The sequence below is a fragment of the Hyposmocoma kahamanoa genome, unplaced genomic scaffold (genome assembly GCF_003589595.1).
Source record: "Hyposmocoma kahamanoa isolate Upper Pololo Valley unplaced genomic scaffold, ASM358959v1 180, whole genome shotgun sequence".
Lineage (NCBI taxonomy): Eukaryota > Metazoa > Arthropoda > Insecta > Lepidoptera > Cosmopterigidae > Hyposmocoma > Hyposmocoma kahamanoa.
The window spans coordinates 285,963-311,064 of NW_020653711.1; the positions used below are offsets into that span (position 1 = coordinate 285,963).

Consider the following 25,102-nt stretch of genomic DNA (forward strand, 5'->3'; position numbering starts at 1 on the left):
TTATTTCTAGTTCTAAACCTAATCAAATAATATTACTAAAAGACTAACTAATTAGCAGGAGTAGACCTCCTTGTGAAAGGTTGATCCAGGGTAGTACTGCCAGCTTACCTATTTCTGCCGCCAAGCAATAATGTGAGCATTACTGAGTTTCAGTTTTGTATAGTAAGGGTGTTGATGAAATTACACGCACATGGGACTTGTCAACTTATGTCTCAGTGTGACGGGCGCAATGGCAGTACCCCTCACATCTTTGCGATTTAAAGCTCTTTCAACTGTTATGGATAGGCGTGTAGCTTCCCATCCGGCGCACGACTTGTTCATTCCGTCATTTAATATTATAAAAAAAAAACTAAAACTCAAATAAAATTGCTTGCCTCATCTAGTAAGCTAACTGACCAAATATGAGAAAAAAAATCAATATTTTTGTGATGCTCATCGAAACATTCCTTTTAAGTAACATAGCGTATGGATATGATAATATTTATGACATCCAACTTGTCAGCTGCTATAATTAATAAGTCAGTTATTATTATTTTCCATTAATTGACTAAAGGCTCTGGGATTGTTTAGTCCTGTAAAAGAAAAAAAAATGAAAAATTAAAATCGGTTAAAAATTGGTAACACTTTTTATTGCATAACAAAATTATAAAAATGTATTTATTGTACATTATTTACAAACACGTGATCATTTGATAACAGTTATGTTATAATTAATATTTGGAAACTTTAACAAAAAACATTAGATAACACTGTAATTAAATGATTTTATATGAAAACAGATGATGATGGTTTTATGTGAAGATGAGATGGAAAATACTCGAATGTTAATATAATTAGGATTGTTTATACACATATTTAAAAATGAATGTTGCTTATATGTTTGTTCCGTGTGCGCTCTATTTTATTTAAACTTTCAAAAAAGTTTCTGAAGTCTTAAATTCCACTGCAGAGCACGGATCTTCCTTAATCCGTCATTTGTATTTTGGCATTGTAGTGATCGAAAGCCACTCAGTGTTTCTAACGCGCTGCTGTGTTTTCATACACCGTTTAAAAAATATATTAGATTTTATTCATTTATAAAATGAATTAAAAGACAAAAAAGTAAAAATTATCAAAATCGTTAGGAACACCGTATGTCTCAAGAACGCGTGATGGATAAATGGATAAAAGTAAGGCCATCTTTTGCAGAGCTGGAATACAAACAGTTTTTGTCCATGTACAGCTAGTATGTGATACATATACACAATTACGATTAGCCTATTAGATTAGATGTATCCCACTGCTGAGCAAAGGCCTCCCCCTGATCCCTCCACGCATCCCGGTCTTGAGTTAACTGGACCCAAGCTTTATCGTAGGCGTCCAGTTTGTCTATATATACACATGGACATGAAATTCAGGTCACAAGCAGAACAATGTCGGAAGAATTAGAAATAACAATAGGGCATCACACTATACACATATAGGTGTTTTATTGTACACGGAGAGATGTTATAATTATTGTATTAACCAAGAACACAACAATTCCGAAACGTGACCTTATTACAACTATAGGGTTTTAGGATATCAACGTAAAATTAAGTGCAACTTCAGTATAAATGCGAATAAAGTCCTTTATTGAAATTTGTTGTTATAGCAACCTATCAGTGCTTTAATGTCCCCATATACACACGAGTCCTTGTTTCGATTGTCACGATAATCATATCCATACGTCGCTACTCCCCTATACTTCGAAATAAGGTCCTTTATTTAAATGTATTGTTATAGCAATCTATTAGTGTTTTAAGGCCCCCATATACACACGACTCCTAGTTTCGATCGTCACGATAATCATATTGATCCGTCGCTACTACCCTGGCGTTCAAGTTGATCGTCGATCGGTACCAAACGACGGATCGTGAAGACACATCGTCCCGTATGTGGTGGCCTTCAAATAAAATTGGCTTTCAGAAAAAACTCTGTAATGAAAAAGTATAAAGATAAATCAGAAATCAAATCTTCTAATTTTATGTGTAAGTATTAATTTTTTGACAATTAGAATAGAACTAGAAATAGTGAACATAATAATGCCTCATGACGGTGAGATTAAGGTACGAATGACAATAACAACACTAGCAAAATATAAATATGGCACTAACTATGATAGATCTAGTGTTGGGTCATATGGAAAAATATCCATATCATCGCCTTGAGAGTGAATACCACTTATGTGATTTGTATGTAATTTTTCAGGACTAAGATAAAAATGTGGTGTAAAATGTAGTAAACGCAATAATGTACGTAGTTAGCATTTTTAAATAGTTAAATTATACCTCTTTCAAATACTGTAATACTTTAATAATATATTTGAGCAAGAAGTTTATAAGTTTTTCATCAACAAAAATGAGTAAAAACGAACTATGTGAAACGCGTAAGCGTAGGCGACGGTATAGAAAAAAATTTCTCAATATTTTTTCAAATTTTCTCCTATGTTAGAATTTTTCTGAACAATTTATGTAATATAAAATTTTTCGAATCGCTGCCCAACACTAGACAGAACTCCCTATCTTCAACTTACAGTAAACAGGTAAAACTATTTATTTGACATGTACTTGGAGCGACTAAAAGGTAACACAAAATCAAATAAATAAGAACTAAGGTACAAGAACAGTCTACTTATAATTAGTATTTACAAGTGTAGTAATATAGTAGATAAAATCCCAATGTTTAATGTACCAACTATATTATTAAAGATAGTTTTGTCAAACCAATACTTTGCTGATGCCATTCACGCAGGCGTTTAGAGTGAATCAACTACATACGCGCCCTTTGGTGTAATAAAGCCACATCTGCAAATTGATAACTTTTTAGGGGTTAAAAGATTCTATTTACGCTATTCGCCATTAACTTTTTTATGCTGAAATAAGAAAGTTATGAAATTAAAAAATAAGTACTGAATTTGTTTTATATAGTTCCTATTATATGACTTTCATATCATTAAAGTACTTTTGACGTATCTATGATTAATACACTTTATTATATCAAGGGTGTGTAATGTTTTGTTTCGGAGTTTTGGTAGATAATAGGTTTTTTTTATTTTAGTAGACGAAGTAAAAACTGCTTAACTATAAACGAAACAAGTATTGGTAACATGTTATTAATAAAGAAGCACGATTAACAACATATTTGTAGCGATTCGCAGCAGTTCTTTTGTACATATTTCATGATTTTAGTCTTTTTAGCAGTTTAGTTTAAAATTGAAATTCTAAATTTAAATGTACTTGTTTTCGGCGCTTGGTTCTTTATTATGGTCATTGTATTCACTGTTTCGTTCGTAATTTTACATTGTTAGTAGTACATTTCCTTTGATCTTGCTCATTTTGCGTTAGTGCCCGAACTCCGTTGATATTTTAGGTTTCTGTGTATATTGAAAGGAATATTTCTGTTTATCCCCCATACGTTCATTTATTATTCATCCGATTGCGATGAAACTCGTTGTTATGTCCACCCTCGCAATAGTTTTGAAAGTATTAGAACCATTTTAGGATTGTCGGCCAGTAAATTAAAGTTGCTAAGTGACATTGCAACTCAGGCCAGGTACAGCTAGCAGTAGCAGCAGCGTGTAATATAACAAATGGTTCTTTGAACATATCTAAAACACTAGGCGTATAATAATTCCTATACATTATGGGCGCTAATAAATTTAATGAAACTGCTAGAGTTTGCGTAATATATAATAGATAAGCTAGAAAGCTTTATGTTGTTAACCGCGCTCTTAAATATCACCATCACCGATTCAACCAGTCTTGTTTTATCAAGTCCGAACCTTTCTCACCAATCATTATGACAGCTGCGTTCGTGTTACCGCTCACTATCGTCGGCATTATACTAGCATCTATTACTCTCAGTCCTTCTATACCATGCACCCTTAACCTAGGATCTACGACGGCTTCAGGGTCCCAAGAAGGCCCCATTTTTGTTGTCCCACTTTGGTGGTATATAGTCATAGATATAGTCCTCACTTGGCACTCAATATACTCGTCAGACATGAACTTGTGTTGCTTACAATTCGGTAAAGGCTTCATGTATAATCTCGATCCAAATTGTTTGAACGGAGACGCATTCGCTACTTTCACAGCAATCTTGATGCCTTCGACTAATCGAGCGACGTCCAAAGAATCCTCATGGTATCGAGGATTCATTATTGGGTAATGGAATGGATTAGAACTACGCAGTCTTACGTATCCTCTTGTATTTGGTCGCAATAAAAGAGGCATAATAGTCCACGCGTCTTTATTCGCTATGGGCTTGTATACTGTGTTGTATAATTCATCGGTCAAGCCTAAAATTTTTCGAACAACTTGACCGTTGTCAGCTGAAAATGAAGCTGGTGCCATGTGAAATTGTATATCTGGCCATAACCCAGAGCTATTTGCGTACTTAGTATTAACAAAGGCAACGCCTTCGAGACCTCCAAGAGTCGTCATTGGGCCTCGTTCGTTTATTACATAATTCATTGTGACAGGGAATGCTTGGAAACGGTTTTGGACGATCGCAACGGGTTTGTCGACTAGAAACGTCAATCCCCCAACACCAACATGGTCTTGCAAGTTTTCGCCAACTGGTAAATCTTTTAAGACCTTAATTCCAACATCTCGTAAATGATCTTTCGGTCCTATGCCCGATAACATTAATAACTGAGGACTGTTAATTGCGCCAGCAGAAAGAATTACCTCTTTTCTTGCATATACAACTCTTTTTACCCCTTGCTTGACAAATTCTACTCCATAAGCTTTCATTGTTATAGGGTTTATTAGAACCCTTGTGGCTTGAGTATTTAAAGACACGTCAAGATTCATTCTCGTCCTCACAGGTCTTAGAAAAGCCTTCGCTGTACTGCAACGGGTTCCTCTTCTTATAGTTCCTTGGGCTATCATGAAGCCAGTTTGAATGGCTCCGTTTATGTCTCTGTTTTCATATCCAATTTCGACTCCTGCTTCTACGAACGCAGCTACTAGGGGCGTTCTCCACGGAGCTTCTTGGACGGTTAAGTATCCTCCTCTTCCGTGGTATTTACTTCGGGCTAAGTAAGGATTCCGATTATCTTCGGACTTGATGAAATATTTGAGAACTTCTTTGTAATTCCACCCAGGATTGCCCATTGACTCCCATTGATCGAAGTCGTGTCTGTTGCCTCGAACGTAGATCATATAGTTGAGTACACTGGAACCGCCGAGCACCTGAAAATTTACCGAAATCTACTCTTAGTTTTGAAATTATTTTTTTTAGTTTGATTAGCTAATCACACTTTTAAAGTAATAAAGTAAATAAAAAAACTGTTAAGATAATGTAAAATTCTTCACGTAAAATGTAGCAAGTACATTTTCCTATGAAGAACTTCAAAAGTTGGAGATAGAAACGAAGTGACGTAATTTTTATGATGCTGTGGGCTATAATTATACACTAACATTATTGAAATTGGCAGAATCAGAAACTATAATAGCGCACATACGCTTGACCGAGTATAGTATAGTTTTTAAAGTTTGATGTTTTTTAAACCGATAATTTAAAAAAAAACTTAAAATAAGCTGCCTACTTTTTTGTTATAGAAGAAATTATAATTACCTTTCCTCTAGGCCAACTGCAGCGTTTTTTCTTGAAGCCAAGGCAAGCATAGTTGGTGGGCTCGGTCTTGTATTGCCAGTCGAGCTTCGTCAACTGTAAGTACCCAGCTAGCGAAGGGACGTCTGTGATCTCGTTCTCGTCTGGTCCTGAAATTAGGGTATTAAGATTGTCATATCTATATGGGTGACCGAAAGAGATTTCGAATGTAGGATTTTTTGTCGTTATATGTTGGATTAGAACTTGTTTGATTTCGAAAAATCTTTCACCGCGAAAGATATTTCTAAATAAACAGTCCATAGAAAAATAATTGAACATTTAGATTTGCCATCGTGTATGTAGGTGCTTTAAGCGTCTAAGAATAGAATATCTATTTACTTAACATTTGGATTTATGCATACCACTTTCAAGAAGCAACACGTTCCAGTTCTTGACTTCAGTCAAGCGGTTCGCGACTACGGCACCAGCAGATCCTCCACCGACCACGATAAAGTCATATTCCATCCGCGGTTCTTTGTCCAGAACCTTCGCTTCTGGATCATAAGAATTATAATTATGATATGTAAGCGCCCCAAGCAGGAGCGGTATCAACCATAGTCCAGTAACACTGATTGTTTTCAGCGCTGTGGATGCTAAAAGGACATGAACTGCCATTTTAATTAACCGTCTACTTCGAAGCTAAAGAGATGATCCGGTTTTTCACGCGGATGTGATTTCGCAGCCTTTAGCGTTTTCGCTAAAAACAATTCTATAATTTCTTTGACCTTTATTGGCAAATCGAGGTGAGCGTTTCTGTCACTAATGAAATCACAGCTTCTTTTAATGGTTGAGGGTTTGTGGCTTTAAATCACAGTTTCGAATAGTGGCCAATATCACAGCGCAGCTTTGGTTAGGACTAGGGGTTTATAGAGTTTTTTTGTGTCGGTCTGGTGGCCTGCTTCTTCGCCTGGGCTCGGTGGCGATTGGGGGTGGCTGCCGGCGCGGCGGCCGCATGTTATGCTGCATCGCAGGCAGGAATTGTTGCGTTGATTGACCTCTCTCGAATCTAAAAATTGAAAGAAGTATTTATTATTTTCGTTGCCGTTGCTGATACAATGTTATTAACTATGATAAATATGACAATTTTTGTTCAGTTTCAAACAATGTTTTCTTCATAATGTGTAATGTTTAACTTCTCATTAGAGTAAAAGTATGCGATAATGAGTGGCTTTTTTCCTAACATTGTCAGAAGTTTGTCACAAAGCACTTAATCTTTTTGTTACAGGTACTGGATCCTAAACGAAATCTCATCTGCTCTATGGAAATTACGTAACGAGCAAGATCAATAGTGCGCGCAATTGGACCATTATCTATCCAATAAGCTTTTCTGAGTAAGGAAAACCATTTATCAAGAAAGATAAAATGATAACATACGGAAACCCTTATTTCAACAACTTTTGTTCATAAAATTGCATGCAGAGAAAGTGAACTGCATAAGAAATCAAGATTGCGGCCCAATGATACATAGCTTCAAAGTGTGCGAAACAATGTTTAGATTGAATGCGGTTGCTGTATATATACGCAGTGTATGCAAAATGGCATGGGAAACTGAAGAATCCACTTTGTCGCCAATCTAGGAATCTAAATCATGTAATACTTTAAAAAACTTTCACGTTGAAAATAAATGATTTTATTTAAACTGACACTCTTGTAATAGAACAGATTATACTTATATCTTGCAGTCACAACGTACATATGCAAAGTATTCCGAATTGTCCGAAGAAACCAGTTTATTTTTGGGATATTGGTTATACTGATTAAGAAGCAGAAAAACGGTTAGCACAGTTTGATCAACTTTCTTTGCTTGTGTAAAGGTTTTGTTACTGCGTGTTTGAAACCAATAATATCAATTTCATCTGAATCTAGAAGATAGAGGACCGACCATATAGGTGATACTCAAGTTAAACTATAAAATCTGCATTTGTGTAGTATTTCAGTCCGTATATCTAATACGTGACAGGAATTAGGAGTAATTTCCTAGCTGAGCATAAGATATGATCTGATTTCTACCGGTGTAGGCATGCCGCCCGGGGCGATCGCGTGAAAGTAATCCAATGACATAATATCGCAGATTGACTATTGTTTATATCGTTATTGAGGAATTTTTATCTAGACATTCTAATAAAGAAATCGTAAAAATGTACTGATAAATTTGTAGCTTTGACATTTTCTATTATGCATTTATAGATAACATGTAAACGTAACACGACATCGTAATAAATTTAAAAAGCAATTTATCCAACAAGGTGTCAAATCAAAGATTTGTTGTTGTTTTGTGGTTGTCAAAATATATTACTTGACTATTTAAACTTTTTAGATCCGTGTGTCGATTAATCCTTTGAAACGTATTTCCGTTATCAGTAGGTCCCATATCCTGACTTAAACTATTATAATTAAAACATCTAGCCTTCATGACACAAGATATAAGGAAAGGCGCTTGTCGCCTTTTCCATCAAAACAAGGTATGATATTAAACATATGAAGAGGCTTTATGGTGGAACCTTTGCCTACCCAAATAAATGGGTGAAACCATTGACTTACAATTATATGGACGTCGGGTCCGCGCTAAAAAGTGTCCGCACTTGTAAGGCGCTAAAATCGTATACAGAGCGCCAAACTCCGCTTTAGTCTTCATTTGTTCTACTGACAGCGCGATACTGCGATGACATTACAATTTAAATTTCGAATAGGTTGACTTGGGACATTTTTTTCGTGGTTTTTGTATTAGACCCGTCGTCCATTTATTTGTAAGTCAATGGGTGAAACTTACTATTATTTTCTTTCCTTCCTGTAAGATTATTTCCTTTATGGCGGCCATTAGGCATGTGCCAGCGTAAATTATTTATGAATAATATAAAAATTATGGCGGTCATCGCCAGTGTCAGTGAAGAAAATTGTTGAAGAATTCTTGTGAAACATAAAAAAAAATGTATTTCCGTTAGGTTGATTGACGTGTAATATCTAATTGACATGGAATGCAAACCATAGAAGAAGAATAAAACAATACTATGCATGAAACCTATATAACACCTTCGTAAATATAAGGAAAAAAGAGGGAATAATCATATAAATACGAGTTACACTTTTTTAAAAGAAGGCATTAGGCATATATAGGCATTTGGCGAAAATGTCTGTAAAAATAATTCATTCTACGAACAAGTCTATTAAGAATGAGCCATTTTACGAACAGGCTGTTTTAAGACTTCTTTAGGCAAACTGGAAATTTTTTTAGGGCTAAGTCATATTGCGAATCGATTCTATGTCGACTAATGCGGTTTTAAGAGATGAAGTAAACACAATTTAGTAAAATACATATCAACATACTTTATTAGCCAATATATTGTCAAATAACAAAATTGTGCAAAAGCAAATCTCTAGTAAACTCAGTCCGTTCTTCCGATATTAAGGTTTATAGTAATTATACCTGGTCCAAAAAATGTAAGAAAATGCTGCATTCGGACAGTCTAAATGACTGGACTTAGTATGTTTTAGGCCAATAAGAAATGGACCGAGTTCTATTACCAATATACTCTTTGTAACCGACATCAAAAAAGAAGGTTTTTCATTTCGACTGTATTTTTTCTTTTTTTGTTACGCGATAACTCGCGATATTTAAACCGATTTTGATGATTCTTTTTTTGTTAGTGGTCCCATTTATATTTTAAGAAAATATTCTACCTCTAAGGGTGGCAAACTAGGGGATGAATCCGGTTTCGCGCACTTTCCTGAAACCGATTTCAATAAAACTTGGCAAATAGATGTAGTTCCTTGAACTTTTGTTTCCGGTTTTTTTAGTACTGTGTACTGAGATTATTGTATAATTTTTACATGGTTTTTTCAACTGCTATGTCGCCATTATCAAGTCATTCTACTCTTCGGCCTATTTGGTATCGGCCAACTATTGGGATTGCATACCTTTTGATGAGTAACAAACGATTTGGAATTAAATGAAGTGATTAAACGTACTTAATTTGATGACCCGGAAATCATTATTCTTATAATTACTATTTATTTTTGCCATAAACTTAATGTCTTTTTGTTACTATGGACATAACTTTTACAACGAAGTTCTTCGACGAATGCTCTAGAAAGCATTGGCAAGTGTTATGAATTATGATTTTAAAGCATCGCTTAAATTTTATCAAAGAATTATTGTAGGAAGTATACGAATTATTAAAGGAAAGCCATTAATGCTTAAGCGATCTATAGCAAAGCTATTATGGTGTAATCATTTCATGTAATAGTTAGATACTTCCTTACTTTCATAGGGCAGTCTTGGTTTTATGTCTATAATAATTTTATACACTTATTTTATATACAATTTTACATTGTGCTCGATTCAAGGAAGAGGAAAATTATTGTTTAACAGCAAATTGTGAAATGAAGTGTCAGAAGTTTTATAACTCAGTACCTTTGCAATGACTTTATGATCACATTCGTCGCTAGCGACCGCGTAAATAATTTTTATGTAAATACTGTACAGGTTGCAAAATTAAATTGTCAAATACTTTACGCGATCCTAGCAACAACTGTCACAGTAAGCTCATTTTTATGATAATATCTTTCGTTTTGATGTGCCTCTACCACGAGTTTACTATCACAGTTGTCGCTATACTACAAATTTTCTAGGATGATCCCTGCGATACTTCACAAAATTCTACATAATTCCTTGTAACGACGTCCACTAATTTCCACGTTTTATACACTATTTTCATAATAATAACCGCCTCCGTGGCCGAACGGTTACCATGCCGGATTGCCTCGCGGACGTCCCAGGTTCGATTCCCGGACCCGGAGAAATATTTGTATGGCCTACATTTATTTCTCTCGTGAGTTTGGGTGTAATTTGTGGTTGTCTATGTGTGTGTCCATGGCACCCGCGACACAGGGTTTCCATAGTGCAGGGCTATGTTGAGTGTGTGTTGAGTGTGTGCGTTATAAGTCTCGCTTTTAAGTGAATAGATTTTGTTTAAACATATACATAAAATTAAAGTAAAAGTAGTAGTATAGTATAATTTTTATCAAAAAATAATTTTTATTTACGACAACGTACAAAGGTTACTTCATTAGCCTGCATTTGCTAGAGATGAGGTATATCGATAAAAACTTTTCGATGTTTTAATGAGTAAATATATGTTGCGTACACGAGTTTAACCTATTAGGTAATTACTGATATGATATTAATGTTTCTAATTTAATTATGAGTCTCAAATTTATTAAAATAACAAATGACATTTGAATTTAGTTGGGTGTTTTATGCCTTCAATGCAATACAATACACTTCATACATCTATGCAACGTTTTTGAGAGGCAGGAGAGGTCCATTGTTTTGTTTCTTGCGAAGTATATAACGTATAGACGCACTACAATTTACCGCACTTGACTGATGAGGGCGATCTTTTTGAGTCTTTTCAGCATGGCTAAACAACAACAACCAAATTAAGACAAAAAGTATCAGCACTCGTGATAAATTAAATTGACATGTGTATACATGTCAAGATCAACGTCAAAATTATTTTTGAACAATTTCATAGATTTTAGGACGCTTTAATTAGTGCTATATGCAATTATTATTGTTCACCTATCGTTGGCGATGGCTATTAAATCATAAACAAAAACTGCATTTACATTTAAATTGTGTCTTCTCCGGTACCTACGCCTTAAAAATATAATATCGGATATCAAAAATAAAATAAACATTATTTATACGAAATTCATGGGAATTAATTATTTTAAAAACCTTTGCTTCAAAGATCAATCAAACCAAAAATCTATCGACTTTATCTCATTCCTATGACAAACGTCAAAAGAAGTGTCACAGGGATCATCCTAGAAAATTTGTAGCTTAACGACCTCGTAAATTACTTCACAATTTTGTATGGCAAATTATACAGCGCCACTAGCGTTCACAAGAAGAAACAAAATTGTGATACAAACATTTTACTTGGTCGCTAGCAATAACCATCACTGTAAGTCATGTTAGAGGCACTGTTTACATTTCCGTCTCACTATATATAGCTACGGTTACAGTATAGCTACGTTTAAGAATCCATCGAAGAGTACAATTCTACTTCAAAATAAGAAGTGACATTAATAAAAAAACATGATGACTTTCAAGTGTAACTTTCCTTCGAAATGATAAGATTTTGACTTAGCAGACGTTGATGAGGTTGCAGTTTTTTTATGATAGAAAGCGACGGAACGAAGAAGTCGAGTGCCGGGTGGTAAGCCACACACTTATCCATGACAGTTGCAGAACCACTCCGAGCTTTTTAATCACAAGGAGTTGAGGAGCACTGCCATCACCCTCGTCACCTTGAGACATAAGTTAACAAGTCCCTTGAGCCTGTAATTTCACCAGCGCCCTTACCCTTCTAAACAGGAGCGCAGTAATGTGAGCGTTACTGCTTCACAGTTAAAATACGTTGGCACTACTGGACGAACTCTCACAACGAGTTCTACTGTTACTGAAAGTGAACTTATTTATCTATTTATTTATTTGGTTCTCCAACAATGAGTACAATATACGTTACTATAAGATATTCAAAACATATAAATACAATTGCTATATTAATTAGAGGAGAACACCGCATGTGCAGTAATCTGTTTACTTTTTACATAACTTATTGAGAGAGAAAAGGGAATCCGTAACTATTCTTGTAATACAAGTTTTTAAGTAAATTCAGACATAATATCAGAATTGTAATATTGCATATAAAGTTTATACATTCGAGAGAGTGGACAGTGCAATCTGAGAGATTAGTATGATGTTTTGGAATGCAATATAACTTCCTATTATGATTTCTCTGTGGTCAAATTGGAGCGCTGAACTGAACGTTACTTAATAAATGTGTTATTGTTGTTATGTTACAATTAAATACCCCAGTGACTAATTTCTTCAAAAAAACTAAGTCGTGCATTTTGCGTCTTGTTTTGTGTAGTATACTTAAAATTGTTAAAACATCGTGTTTGGAACAACGAGAGTTGAGTTTCCTGGCCATATTGCAGCCGTAGGCTAAGTGATACACAAATCTTTTCTGAAGTTTCTCAATTCTTATGCTATGAACATTGTAGCACGGTGACCAGACACTGAAATACTTCTACGTATTGTAAAGGCTGGTGATGTTTTAGGTGTATATACCATTTAAACTTTAGTAGCATTTCTTTACATTACATTTCTGCCGTCTCCCTATAAAAAAAACAACGTAATCGAATAAAAAAAAAATTGTATTAGTAACATATCTGCAATCAGCGAAACGAGATCTTTAACCCCTATAAACGGTTTTTGTATATCTTATTTAGTTTCAGTTTTTTTGTTAAGCAAATACAGCGTAACTGACAGTTTTAACCGACTTCGAAAAAAAAAGAGGAGCTTATACGTTCGGCTGTATGTACGTTTTCCGCTTTTTCCGTCAATTGTGGACCGATTTTGAAAATTCTTTTTTTGTTTGAAAGAGTGCACCCTCGCGGTGGTCCCACTGTCACCAAGTCAGAATCTGATGAAGAAATCTATGGAAATCGAGGAAAATCCTCAAATTTTATGGGCATCTCAGTGTTCTCACCGATTTCTCCATAAATAATTGTGGACCGATTTTGAAAATTATTTTTTTGTTTGAAAGGGTACTTTTTTGTTCGAGGTGGTCCCTGATGCCGACGATGCTGTTCCGGGTTCGTTTCGGCTATCACAAATTACTAATTATTTTCCGCAAATAAAAGTCGACTTTTCACTGTACACAATTTCATGTAATCAAAAAATCACCATGACAACAAAAATAAGGATATACGAAGGAGTCCGTAACAGTCCCGTTGTCACAAAGAAGTCAGAACTATGGAAATCGAAAAAAACCGATAAGAAAACTTTTTTTAAGGTCGGTTTTTTTTTCAACGAAAAACTTACAATTATTCAAACAAAACTAAAGGTGCCAAGGAGAGCAGATTTGCTTCTGTAATAAGATCTCATTCCACGATAATTACATTACATTACGTAGATTACGTTAATACGTCACGTCTATACGTTAAAGCAAGCATAGATAAGAACAATCGAATTGGATTAATCAGAGCGTGGTTACGGGCGCCCACTTTGTCGGCTTTGACAAGCGTGACCTTAGTACGAGTGGCTTACTTGACTCATCTTATTACCGTATGTTTGTTTATATATATTAAACGTTCTGTAAATAAACAACGGAAAGTTTACCTACACCGGGGTAATAAGTGCTGTAAGTGGAAGTGTAAGCGCGCCGCGCCGTGATAATGGTCGTACTCGTATATCATTTTGAAAGTACTTTCGGTGGTCGTTCAGCAGAGTACTGCCACCTTACCTATTTCTGCCTCCAAGCAATAATGTGAGCATTACCGTGTTTAGGTTATGAAGGGTAAGAGCGTTTGCGGAGTACGTCCGATTCGTATCCGTTTCCGAATTCGAGAAATGACGGTCCGAAATGTCACAGGGATCATTTTGTCTCTAGGTGTATAAGCGATATTCGTATTTTCTCGTATTGGAATCGTACTTCGTGCACAAGCAACATCCAAAGTGGGTCCGAGTTTTCTAGATTTGTATAGTCTCGGATTCGAAACCATCGAGTATATAACCAGAAATAGAGACGAAATGTCATTTAATTTGTTTGAAAACTATTCTGCCATATCATTACTGTGACAACTGCGCTCCGATTGGCCAGCCCGAGTTCGAAACAATTAACGAGTGTCGTCAATGGGTTTCCTCAACTGTTTCACTTCACATCGACCAGTTAACTTGAGCTTTGCCATAATGGACGAAAACTGCAAAATTACATATTTCATATTTAATTACCGATGAAATGTGATTCCATTTGTTTTGTAATTAGACGTATTGCTGTTTTTCCCACACCACCGAATAGAACAACACGGCCTTGTTAGAGATATTATCTTTGTTACAATAAATACAGAATATTTTTTGGAATATACTGAGACGTACACACAGGTCAGTAGTTGGCCTGTCTATATTTCAGTGCAAACGGGAGTTGATATTTATAAGAGTTGTATCGCTAATGTGTTACCAGGAATATATGGCCCTTATTTCGTCTCTATTTCTGGTTATATACTCGATGTTCGAAACGAATACGAATTAGATGCAGTCATAGACTTATGTCTCAGGGCGACGGGTGCACTGGCATTGCCCTACAGATTTTTGCAATTTAAGGCTCTGAACGGTATTGCAACTGTTAGACCAGGCGTGTCGCTTACCACAAGGCGCACGACTTGTTCGCCCCATCTCTTAGTATAATAAAAAATATTGAAACTCGGATAAGATTGGTTTGCATGTTGTCATTAGCCTTCTGAGAAAATTTTGTCAAATTGAGTACAACATAATCTAGCATTGTCAAGGTCATATGTATCGTACGAAGGCAATTTATTCGTAAATACCATCTTTCACAGTTGTTCGAGAAATCTTGAAAAGTTTTCACAAACTTGTCTGCTAACCTTGTGACCTTGATAGACTATTGTTTTTTCCACATTATTTTCATCCTGCATTCTTCCGAAGTAGATGCTGGTGACATTCTTCGCTTAAGCGATTTTGATATGAAAATGTATGTGAAGGTGTCTTATTTAAATCGCATTGTGAGATCTATATCTGTGTTGTTTTGTGTGTGAATGTTTTAATGGTGTTTCTAATGACGCGTAATAGTCTATTGTCTAAAGATTTTGTACATTTTCCTGTTGAATACAATGTAGGATATGAGGAATTTCGCAACGTATAGAGTGAAACAGAATATATTTTTTATCATATCAAGCGACGAGGCGAACTAGTCGTGCGCCTGGTGGTAACCGATACGCCTATCCAGCGCTATGATCTCAAGGGCGCTGCCACCGCGCCCCTCACCCTAAGATCTGTTCCATGGGTCTGTAGTTTCATCAGCGCCCCTAACTCTTCAAAACCGGAACGCAACAAAGGTAAGGTAAGGTGGCAGTACTACCTTGCATGAACTCATTCACAAGAATCTCTATATACAATAACACAAGAAGCTCTATTGCTACATTTGTAATGACCACAACACGATTACAGAAACAGATAAAAACAAAGAAACAAAAAGAAGATACAAACAAATAAAACAAAATTAGCAAACGAGGCAAAATAAAAAACCTACTTCAAAAGTTTGGGGAATTACATCTATTTGTCAAGTTTTATTGAAATCGGTTAACGGAAAGTGGGTTAAGTCCAATAAACCGAATTGATCGTCTAATTTGCCACCCTTAGAGGTGGAGTTAAAATTATTGAAATTGAAATTATTTTCTGCAAATTTGAATGTGACCACTTCCTAGGTATCCCTTTCCAACAAAAAGAATCATCGAAATCGGTTCTCAAATGGCTGACCCAAAACTGTCGAATTGAGGACCTCTCATCCTTTTTTCGAAGTCGGCTAAGAATACATTTAAATTTTCTCACTTTGCGTAATTTTTTTTATATTATTTACAAATTTGCTTAGTTGTCGTTATATTTTTTGAGATCAACTCCACAATACAATGTTTGAATAATGTCTGGTAGTTTTTGCGAGAAAAAAATTGAAATAAAAAACTTTTGTGCACGTTTACATTGATCGCTTTTGTCACAAAACTGGTCGCCTTTAGCAATGGATTATTTACCGTGAAACATTTTTTATGCAGCCATCCTTTCATAGAACTTCGTTGTAAAGAAAACAAATAAGATACGATATTAGTATAGTCGGCTTGAATTCAAATTTTTCCTTTAGTGAATCAGTACTATTGCGAGAGTCGAGCGGCAGAGATACTGGCCTTATTTCAGAATTTATTTTTTTACAAACTAAATGAAAGTCATTTGAAAAATGTATATCGTATACTATACGTGTTCTGTGTAAATCAGTTCACATTCAAAAAAAACTTATACATATATGTAAAGTACCTATCAATTCCATTGGTTTTCTTGTAAAATTTCGAGGTGTGTGTTTTTTTTTTTGTAAAAAGGGTTAGGAATCGTGTTTTCACACCGTGTGCTAATCGGTGTATAATCTCAATTTTACTATATATTTTTTCCAAAGTGATTCGTCCAACACTTTCACTGTTATACGGAATCAACCAAAGCCATTACAGCGTGAATTACAGACATATATCTAGATATATGTCTGTGGCTTGAATCGACGCGACATAGGCGTTTCAGCGAGTGTAGATGACTCTTGGATTTTTCCATACGAAAATAAAATAAGCAACTGCTGCTCAATACGTATCTGAATAATTCTAAAAACTAAGCATAATCTTATGATGTAATATATTGCACCGCATGGATTTAATAACTCGGCCTGACCTTTACCAGATCGCTGTCTATTAGCGGCTTATGTTCCATGTAATAAGATTCCCATCGGTTTATCTAAGAATGCATTATCTAACTAAGTACACGTGGTTTCAGGTTAATATAAAACCTGTGTATAATCCTGTGCCGTAATGTATTGCACCGCCAGGATCCAATGACTTTCTTTTACCAGATCGTCTGTCCAGTAGTGGCTTATATTCCATGTAATAAGATTTCCATCGGCTTATTTAAGAATGCAGTCTCTAAACTAGTTCACGTGGTTTCAGGTTAATAAAAACCCCTGCGGCCCTGTAAAGTTTTATACTGCAACGCAGGAACTCAATAACTTTCCCCGCCTTAGACCGTCCGTCCATCTACCGACTGACGGCCGTATGTTCCATATGGTAAGATTTCCATCGGCTTGCCTAAGAAAGTATTATCTAATTTAGTACACGTGGTTTCATGTTAGTAAAAATACCGTGTATGGTTTTTATATCGTTATATATTGGACCGCCTGGACTTAATGACTCTCCCTGCTTCAGACGGTCTGTCTAACAGTGGCGTCAGGTCTGTGTAATAAGAGTCCCATTGCCGTGCCTAAAAATGTATTTTCAAACTTGGTACACATGGTTTCGGTTTGGTACTTGGTACTTGGTGTAACGGGCTAGTGTCCGCAACTCGACGTCAAATGGTTTCGGTTTATTAAAAAAATACTCTGTATGTAGAACCTCACCGCATTCCGTAGAGAATGTGACCCGTAGATGATTATGTATTGTTGAATTAATTAACAAACACTGGAAAGCGCAAAAAATTACAATTGATAATTAAATAATTTCTGTGTACAAGTGAACATAATCGAACAATCATCCATGTAGCCCGTAATCGATTCAAAATAGATCCGACTAATTGCACTTTCGACTTCGATTAATCAATTTGTTATTGAACGAGTTAAAAATATTACTATACTACTTCCGGTTATTTCTACAACGTTTAAATTTATTGCATTGCCATTACCATTTGTATTATAATATACGGTGTACTACATGTATAGTTATGCGATGGCACCGTACAATTTTGACTGATGAACATTCTGACAACTTCTCTAATTCTTTTAGAATTCTAACTAACAATACAAAACAACTCTGCGATAATAATTCACGATGTTTTATATTGATCGATCAGGTTACCGCGTAGGGCAAAAGACTGCTTAGCAGAATTTATATTCTCTTTTTCCGACAGGGTTGCCGTTTGAGCTATTTCTGCAGAGTTTAATTAATCTGTCATTAATTACTTAATTTCGAGATGGTTCTGGATGCCAATTCTGGTAGGATTAATTGGACGTAGTTAAACAAGGATCCAATGCACATCCAGTCCCTTTCGAGATATGGCAGTTTGAAGTTTAAAAGTGTTTGTCACTCTTGTTTTATTTTCAAAACTTATAATGTCATGTAAACTACAGAGATATTTATTTATGTTTATATGTTGGTTTTTTTTTTGCTGATCAAACAGGTTAGACTTTATTAACCGTTTGGTACGTATAACTCATTTTTATTTTGTGGATTGGATTCTTTTTGCTTAACTGCGTCCAATTTGGGAAATGAATTTTTCTATATTAATTCTGATCTGGATAGTGCACTTAAATATACTAATTAATTTCGTTGCTTCTGGTACTCATACTACAGGCAAATCCCCTTGATATTGGTATATAGTCTTTATTATTATAAATGAGTAAAACACGTCCTAGTTTGAGCTGTATACCACATGTAAACTAATTTAGTATTTTGTTATAATTGAGTGATAATAAATTAGTAGTTGCAATTCTACTAAAAAAAGGCCAAGTCAAGAGTGCCCTTAACCGATGATGTTGATGATATGGAAGATGTGTGTCAGCATCGTGATAAGTGGAAGGTTGTGATCTTTGCCTACCCCGATAGGAAAATGACGTGAAGTATATATACAGTGTCTTTTTTAACTGGGATAGTATGTGGAAATTCGAAACTGTAGGAGATACAGGAAAACTGCTTTAGGAACCATAAGTCTTTTTATGTGTAAATCATTTTGGCATTGTTAATTTTTTTGGTCAAGCGCGAGTTGTCCTTAAAAATCAACATAATTGATTATTATTATTTTTAATGCTGATGGAATTCATTTCATGTCAGGATCATTTCATTGTATTGGAAGAAAAAATCGGAACAGCAGAAGTTATTTTTTTCTAATATCCATTGACGGAACGAACAAGTGGCGCGCCTGATGGTAAGGTACACGCCTGTCCATAGCAATTGCAGTGCCACACAGAACTTTTAATCGCAAAGATCTGAGGGGCACTACGACTGCGCCCGTCACCCTGAGACGAAGTTGACAAGTCCCATGTGCGTGTAATTTCTCAAGCACCCTTACCCTTGAAAACCGGAACACAGTAATTACCGAAAAACATTACTGCTTGGCAGCAGAAACAGGTAAGGTAGTAGTAGTAGGCAGTACTTCCCTGGACGAACTCAGGAGCTCTACTGCTATTAAAAGTTGGTCAAATTGAATGAAATATTATTCATTTGTAGGAAAGAGGAAAAGAGACTTTTTATGTTATTCCGTATGGATAGGTGTGGCGTCAACCTTAATGCCACTTACAAAAAAAGAATAGTCCAAATTCTGAAGATTTTGACTGAACATGGTATGTTTTATTTTCGTAAGACATTATTTTTAAATTTTATAATAAATACTTTGTAATACGGCTTACATAACCCTCAACGATCATAAAAGAAGTGATTTCCACAACTATTACGATATTGTTGGTTGGTAACCGGTCAATTAAATTTGCTGTTACATCAGGCTTGACGACTGTGTTGGTTTTGCTTGGAATGCGTGGGCAGTTTTTATTGAAATAATGTAAAATGTAAACAAACTTTCGTGTAGGTTATCATTCTCTTCATGTTTAGGAAAAATGTAAACAGATCTTCGTGTTAGTCATTACCAGCTTTATGTGTAGGAAAAGTGTAAAACAGACCTTCGTTTAGGTCACTATTGTCTATGTGTGTAGGAAAAGTGTAAACGAACGTTAGTGTAGGTCATCATAATCTTCAAGTGTAGGAAAAATGTAAACAAATATTCATGTAGGTCACCATCATCTTCATGGCCAGAGAGAGCTGAAGCTCCTCGATATGAAGAGTTCAGTTCGCCTTCTTTATGAGTACCAGACCAACCGTATTTTCTCCGGGCACTGGCGACATTTTTCGTCTTCCGTCTCTATAGATATATATATAAAACTTTATTAATTACCAAGGCAATTTATTTACCAAAATTAATACTTTGGGTGTAAAATGGAAGGACTTAAAAATAAATGAATAGAAGGAATTTACAACTTTAATAAACATTACTTAGATTAATCACTATTACTCTGATTTCCTTCATTCAATACAATACAATAACTAATAAAATGACGCGAAGCAAATTTTTTTTGTACAATATCAAGTGACGGAACGAACAAGTCGGGCACCTGATGGTAAGCTTAGGTCGCCTGTCCATAACAGTTGCAGTACCACTCAGCTCTTTATTAAAAGAAGAAAGACACAAAGATCTGAGGCGCACTACCACTCCGCCCGTCACCTTTAGACATAATTTGACAAGTCCCATGTTCCTGAATTTCACCAGTACACTTCAAAACCAGAACACAGTAATGCTGGCATTACTGTGTTCTGGCACTACTTTCCTGGTCGAACTCTTTCACAAGGAGCTCTACTGCTACTAAAATACACAATTTAAATACATAATATTAATCAAAACTTCAAAATTACTTCATTGTAACAAAGTCAGTAAAATAAAACCACAAATTAAAAAAGCTCTTTAAAAATAAATAAAAATTTTCTTTATTAACTTTCACAAAAGAAACTTAATGTATCCTTACAATGGGTCCTTACAAGTTATTCGTTATATAATTCGACGAAAAATTTTAATTAACGTTCAAAAATAACTATTATTGCATTCTCTAACGTGCTTGTCCTCAAATTCTACAATCTTTATAACGCCCTATGGTATTTTGTAATAAATTGTCTTTAAGTGTTCCATTTCCATAGCCTCGGGGCGGCTTTAAATTAATAAACAAATCTTATATAATTAACCTGTTCGAAGCTTAAGGTCGAACATAGCCAAACAATTAACTCGGTTACGTCTGTCGTCGTGGAATAAAGCGGGAACTAGTTTAAATGAAATCGAAGTTAATAAAAATCTAGTTAGTCCCCTACTCTACCGTGTTAAATCAATAATAAATAAATACACCTAATACGAAAAATATCTTTTTGAGAAAACTCTTCGAGAAAGATAGTCCTTTTTTTTGTAGAAAATACATTTAACTTACTTTGTACATTAGATATTAAATATATTATATTGTAATTTACTTTGAAAAATAAGCTATTTTGTAGCAGCAGAGCTCGTTGTGAAAGAGTCGTCGAGAGAAGTACTTCTACCTTACCTATTTCTGCCGCCAAGCAGTAATGTGAGAATTACCGTGTTTTGAAGGGTAAGCGTGCTAGTGAAATTACTGGCACATAGAACTTGTCAACTTATGTCTCAGGGTCACGGGCGCAATGGCAGTGTCGTTCAAAGCTTCGCGATTTAAAACTGAGTAGTACTAGTTGCAGTAGTGTGTACAAAAGAACTTCTAAATTTTCCTTAAAAATATACTATTTACTCACCTAATAAATATGAATAGCTAAGCCATGATATTAAAAACATGACATTATCACAACAATCTACTTGTATGTCATTTATCAAACTCCGATTTCTCGTTTGATAGCTTTACATATGATGATGCTGTACAAATCGTTCTTTTATGCGTTATACATATAGAAAATAAAATATCTTCACGTTCATACCGCACACTGACTTCATCAAAGACGTGGATGACTTATTGCACCAATATTATTTACTACGTGAAAAACTTCTCCGATAAGGTGAATATCAAACAAACGGATAGCCGCCGACCTCTCTTCCAAAAGTACAATATACGCCACCTTTTGTATACATCTTTGAGATTTGTAAATTAATTCGTTAAAATCAAGATTTATTTAACGTCGTCACGACTCGAGATTTTATATAATAATTATATAAAATATACGAATTCTACCTAGATCTAGATTAACTCTACATTTGTCTTTCAAATCCAAAAATTAATAACAAATTGCCTGATCTATTAAAAAAAACGGAATGGTTGATAAAACTATTAAATAATCTCTGTAAAGAGTACTAAAAAAACGACCTTAAAAGTCCTTCATCCCCTAGTTTGCCACCCTGAGAGGTGGAATATTGTCTTTAAATTTAAATGGGACCACTTCTGAGCATCATGAAAATCGGTTCACAAATTATCGCGTAACATACGTACAAATAAAAAGAACAAAAATCATACAAACGAATTGAGAACCACCTCCTTTTTTTGGAGTCGGATAAAAAAGCAAAAGCTTTATTTAAAAAAATGTTATTATAATATTTTTAGAATTTCTGATCGAAAGCAGTAGAGGTCCTTGTGAAAGAGATCGTTCAGGTAAGTACTGCCGCCTTAACTATTTCTGCCGCCAAGTAACGTGTCACAGATCTTTGTGATTTAATGCTCTGAGTGATAACTGCAACTGTAACGGACAGGCGTATTGCTTAACATCACGCGCACGACTTGTTCGTCCCGTCACTTGTTATCATAAAAAAAATGTGTATAATATGAAAGACGTATCCTCTCGACACCTTTAAATGGAAGCGTAAGAGCAAAGGTCACATATGACTACTGTCAAAATGTATTACTAAATATAACACGTCGCCTTACGTATGCAGATTCTCATATAAGATAAAATAACGTAACGTAAAGTGAAAAGTAGTCCGTCCGCGGTGAGCCTAAGTTGAACAGTGGGTGAAGGCCGATTGGCGAACTTTCGCGCACGCCCTGTACGATATAATTATGCATGTTGCGTTGTTTGTTGCATTACAATTTATTTCCTTATTTAATAATGCGCAAAAATTAAGTGTTATTATATGTGTCGATAGTATTGTGAAGTTTTAGACACTAATTGTAATTGAGACTACGGGCACTAATTGGCCTGCAGCGTTTCCCGATAATTGCAGTTTGCCAATGTATAAACGTGGCGATTCTTATATGTATATCCTACTTTTCTGACGAGTCGATATATTCATCAACAAAGTTCGAAGTGATAATTATCAAGGATAATTATCACGATAATTATCTTGATATTTATCAAATTAATTGGAACCTTTAACTGTTATCGCTAGCAATATCATGCAATGTGTTTATATCAGAGACGTATCCACGTGTCAATGTCAAACTTACAAAAAATCACTAACTGAATCCTTTCCTTCCATTTGTGAACCGATTTCGACGATTCTTGTTGGAAAGAGGGTACTCAGTATTGGTCCCATTTAAAATTGAAGAAAATATTCCACCTATAAGGGTGGCAAACTAGGGGATGCATCCGGTTTTGCGCACTTTCCGCTAGTTACGGGATTTCAATAAAACTTGGCAAATAGATGTAATTCCACGATCTTTTGAGTTCGGTTTTTTTAGTACTCTGTACTGAGATTATTTCTCGTGTTAATCTAATTTCGTGACTGTTATTTTTAGTCAAAAATTAAAGAGACAAAACTATGAATTAGCATATATAATTATCAGAGACGTGTCGAATAATTATCAAGGAAAATAAAAGTCTTGATAATTTTGGACTCTATTCATCAACAATTGACAACCTCGGAGGCCCAAGAATTAGCATCGTGGACGCTAGATGTGGTCTGGGGTTTTCTCCGTAGGACAGATTTCGCTAATGAATTTTACTACTCGTAAATTGGTTCTGGTCTATGTAACTTCGTGTAACAACACAGCTTGACGTCCAGGCGCCTATTTTACGTGTGGTCTGGTCTATGTATTCCGGGTAGTACAGCTGAGTTAAATTAATGTTCTCGTACTCATTGTACAGGAAATTCCCTATTTTGAGTCCAGGTGTAGCCGTCTATTACATGTCTTAATTGTCTTAATTCTTTGCAGCAGAAACTACCTACCCTGTTCTTTCGAAACTACTTCCTGTTAAACAATTTTTAAGACAAAAATATAACAAGGCGATAAGTGTCACAGCAGGTGAAGGCCGCGGCGAAGTTTTCACTCTTGCGCAAGCTGAGTCATCCGTGTATGATTGTGACGTCATCGTAGTGACCTTCGCTTTTTATCACTGAATTGTCAAGAAATGAGAATTGAACACATGCTGAGAAATTTCTAAGAGGGCCATTGTTATTTATTATATAATATTACAATATTGCATTGAGCTGATGGAAGTTAGTTATGAGCACTGTTTCTTTAAACTGTACTTTTATATTTATTGCATCATATTAGTCAGAGTTCAAAATGATCAAGATAATTCTTGTAATTGTCCGATATATATCCGATAATTATCTATGCCGATTCATAGTTCTCTTTTAAATTTTTGATTCAATGTGAAAGTACTTATTTAAATATTATGTAAAATAGCAATCTAAGATTATCGGTTGTTTTATTATTTCAAAAAAAAACAAGAAGCAAAATAAACAACATTCATACAATATCGTAACAATGACTTGCTATGGCGTATAGATATAGGAAATTTACTTTTATGTTGAGAGAAAATATATAAAATTATCACTATTATAAAAAAGGTTATTCAAAAATCTTTCACTGATATTACTAGCCGCGACGAATGCCGAGAGTCAGTACAAAGATCTATAATAAAAACACATAGGAGAATTTCGACGGCTCGATAACTGGACGCGTGGCTCAGTTGGTTAGAGTAATGCTACGGTGCAGCATGGTCGTTGGTTCAGGTCTCACCACATGGTCGACGAAAAATTTTTCTATGTATTCGATCTTTGTATTCATAATGATAATAATTATTATTATTATGGTGCAGTCAACATCCATAGTTCAGCTGGCATGAAGACAGCCAAACAGTTTAGTTACGATGCAAATTGTAACGCAGCTCGTTCATGTGCTTGCGCTTAGAAACCACTGCGTATGACTGACTACTCACTCAAATACCATTCACTTATTTCCGTCTTTCTATGAAACTTATATTAAAATTATAGCCATAAAACTCAGTTACACCAACGTAAATTTTTACAATCTATAAATTGTAACATATCTTACAGCATAATTACACGATACTTAATGTTTAT

General features: G+C 35.2%; 1 protein-coding gene across 3 annotated transcripts in view; it reads right to left on the minus strand.

Annotated features, from left to right (window-relative positions):
- Positions 1–801: 801 nt before the first annotated feature.
- Positions 802–25,102, minus strand: part of LOC113226019 (glucose dehydrogenase [FAD, quinone]) — a 53,694-nt gene continuing 29,393 nt past the window's right edge. Inside the window, exons 3-6 of one of the 3 annotated variants that reach the window (XM_026458526.1) lie at positions 6,000–6,643; positions 5,602–5,747; positions 4,075–5,216; positions 802–3,151 (exon numbers count right to left, since the gene is read on the minus strand). In XM_026458526.1, the coding sequence (XP_026314311.1) occupies positions 3,070–3,151; positions 4,075–5,216; positions 5,602–5,747; positions 6,000–6,252 (1,623 nt within the window). In that variant the 5' untranslated portion in view covers positions 6,253–6,643 and the 3' untranslated portion in view covers positions 802–3,069. Of the gene's footprint in view, positions 5,217–5,601; positions 5,748–5,999; positions 6,644–25,102 lie in introns of all 3 variants that reach the window. The other 2 variants (XM_026458525.1, XM_026458524.1) reach the window with 2 other exon arrangements.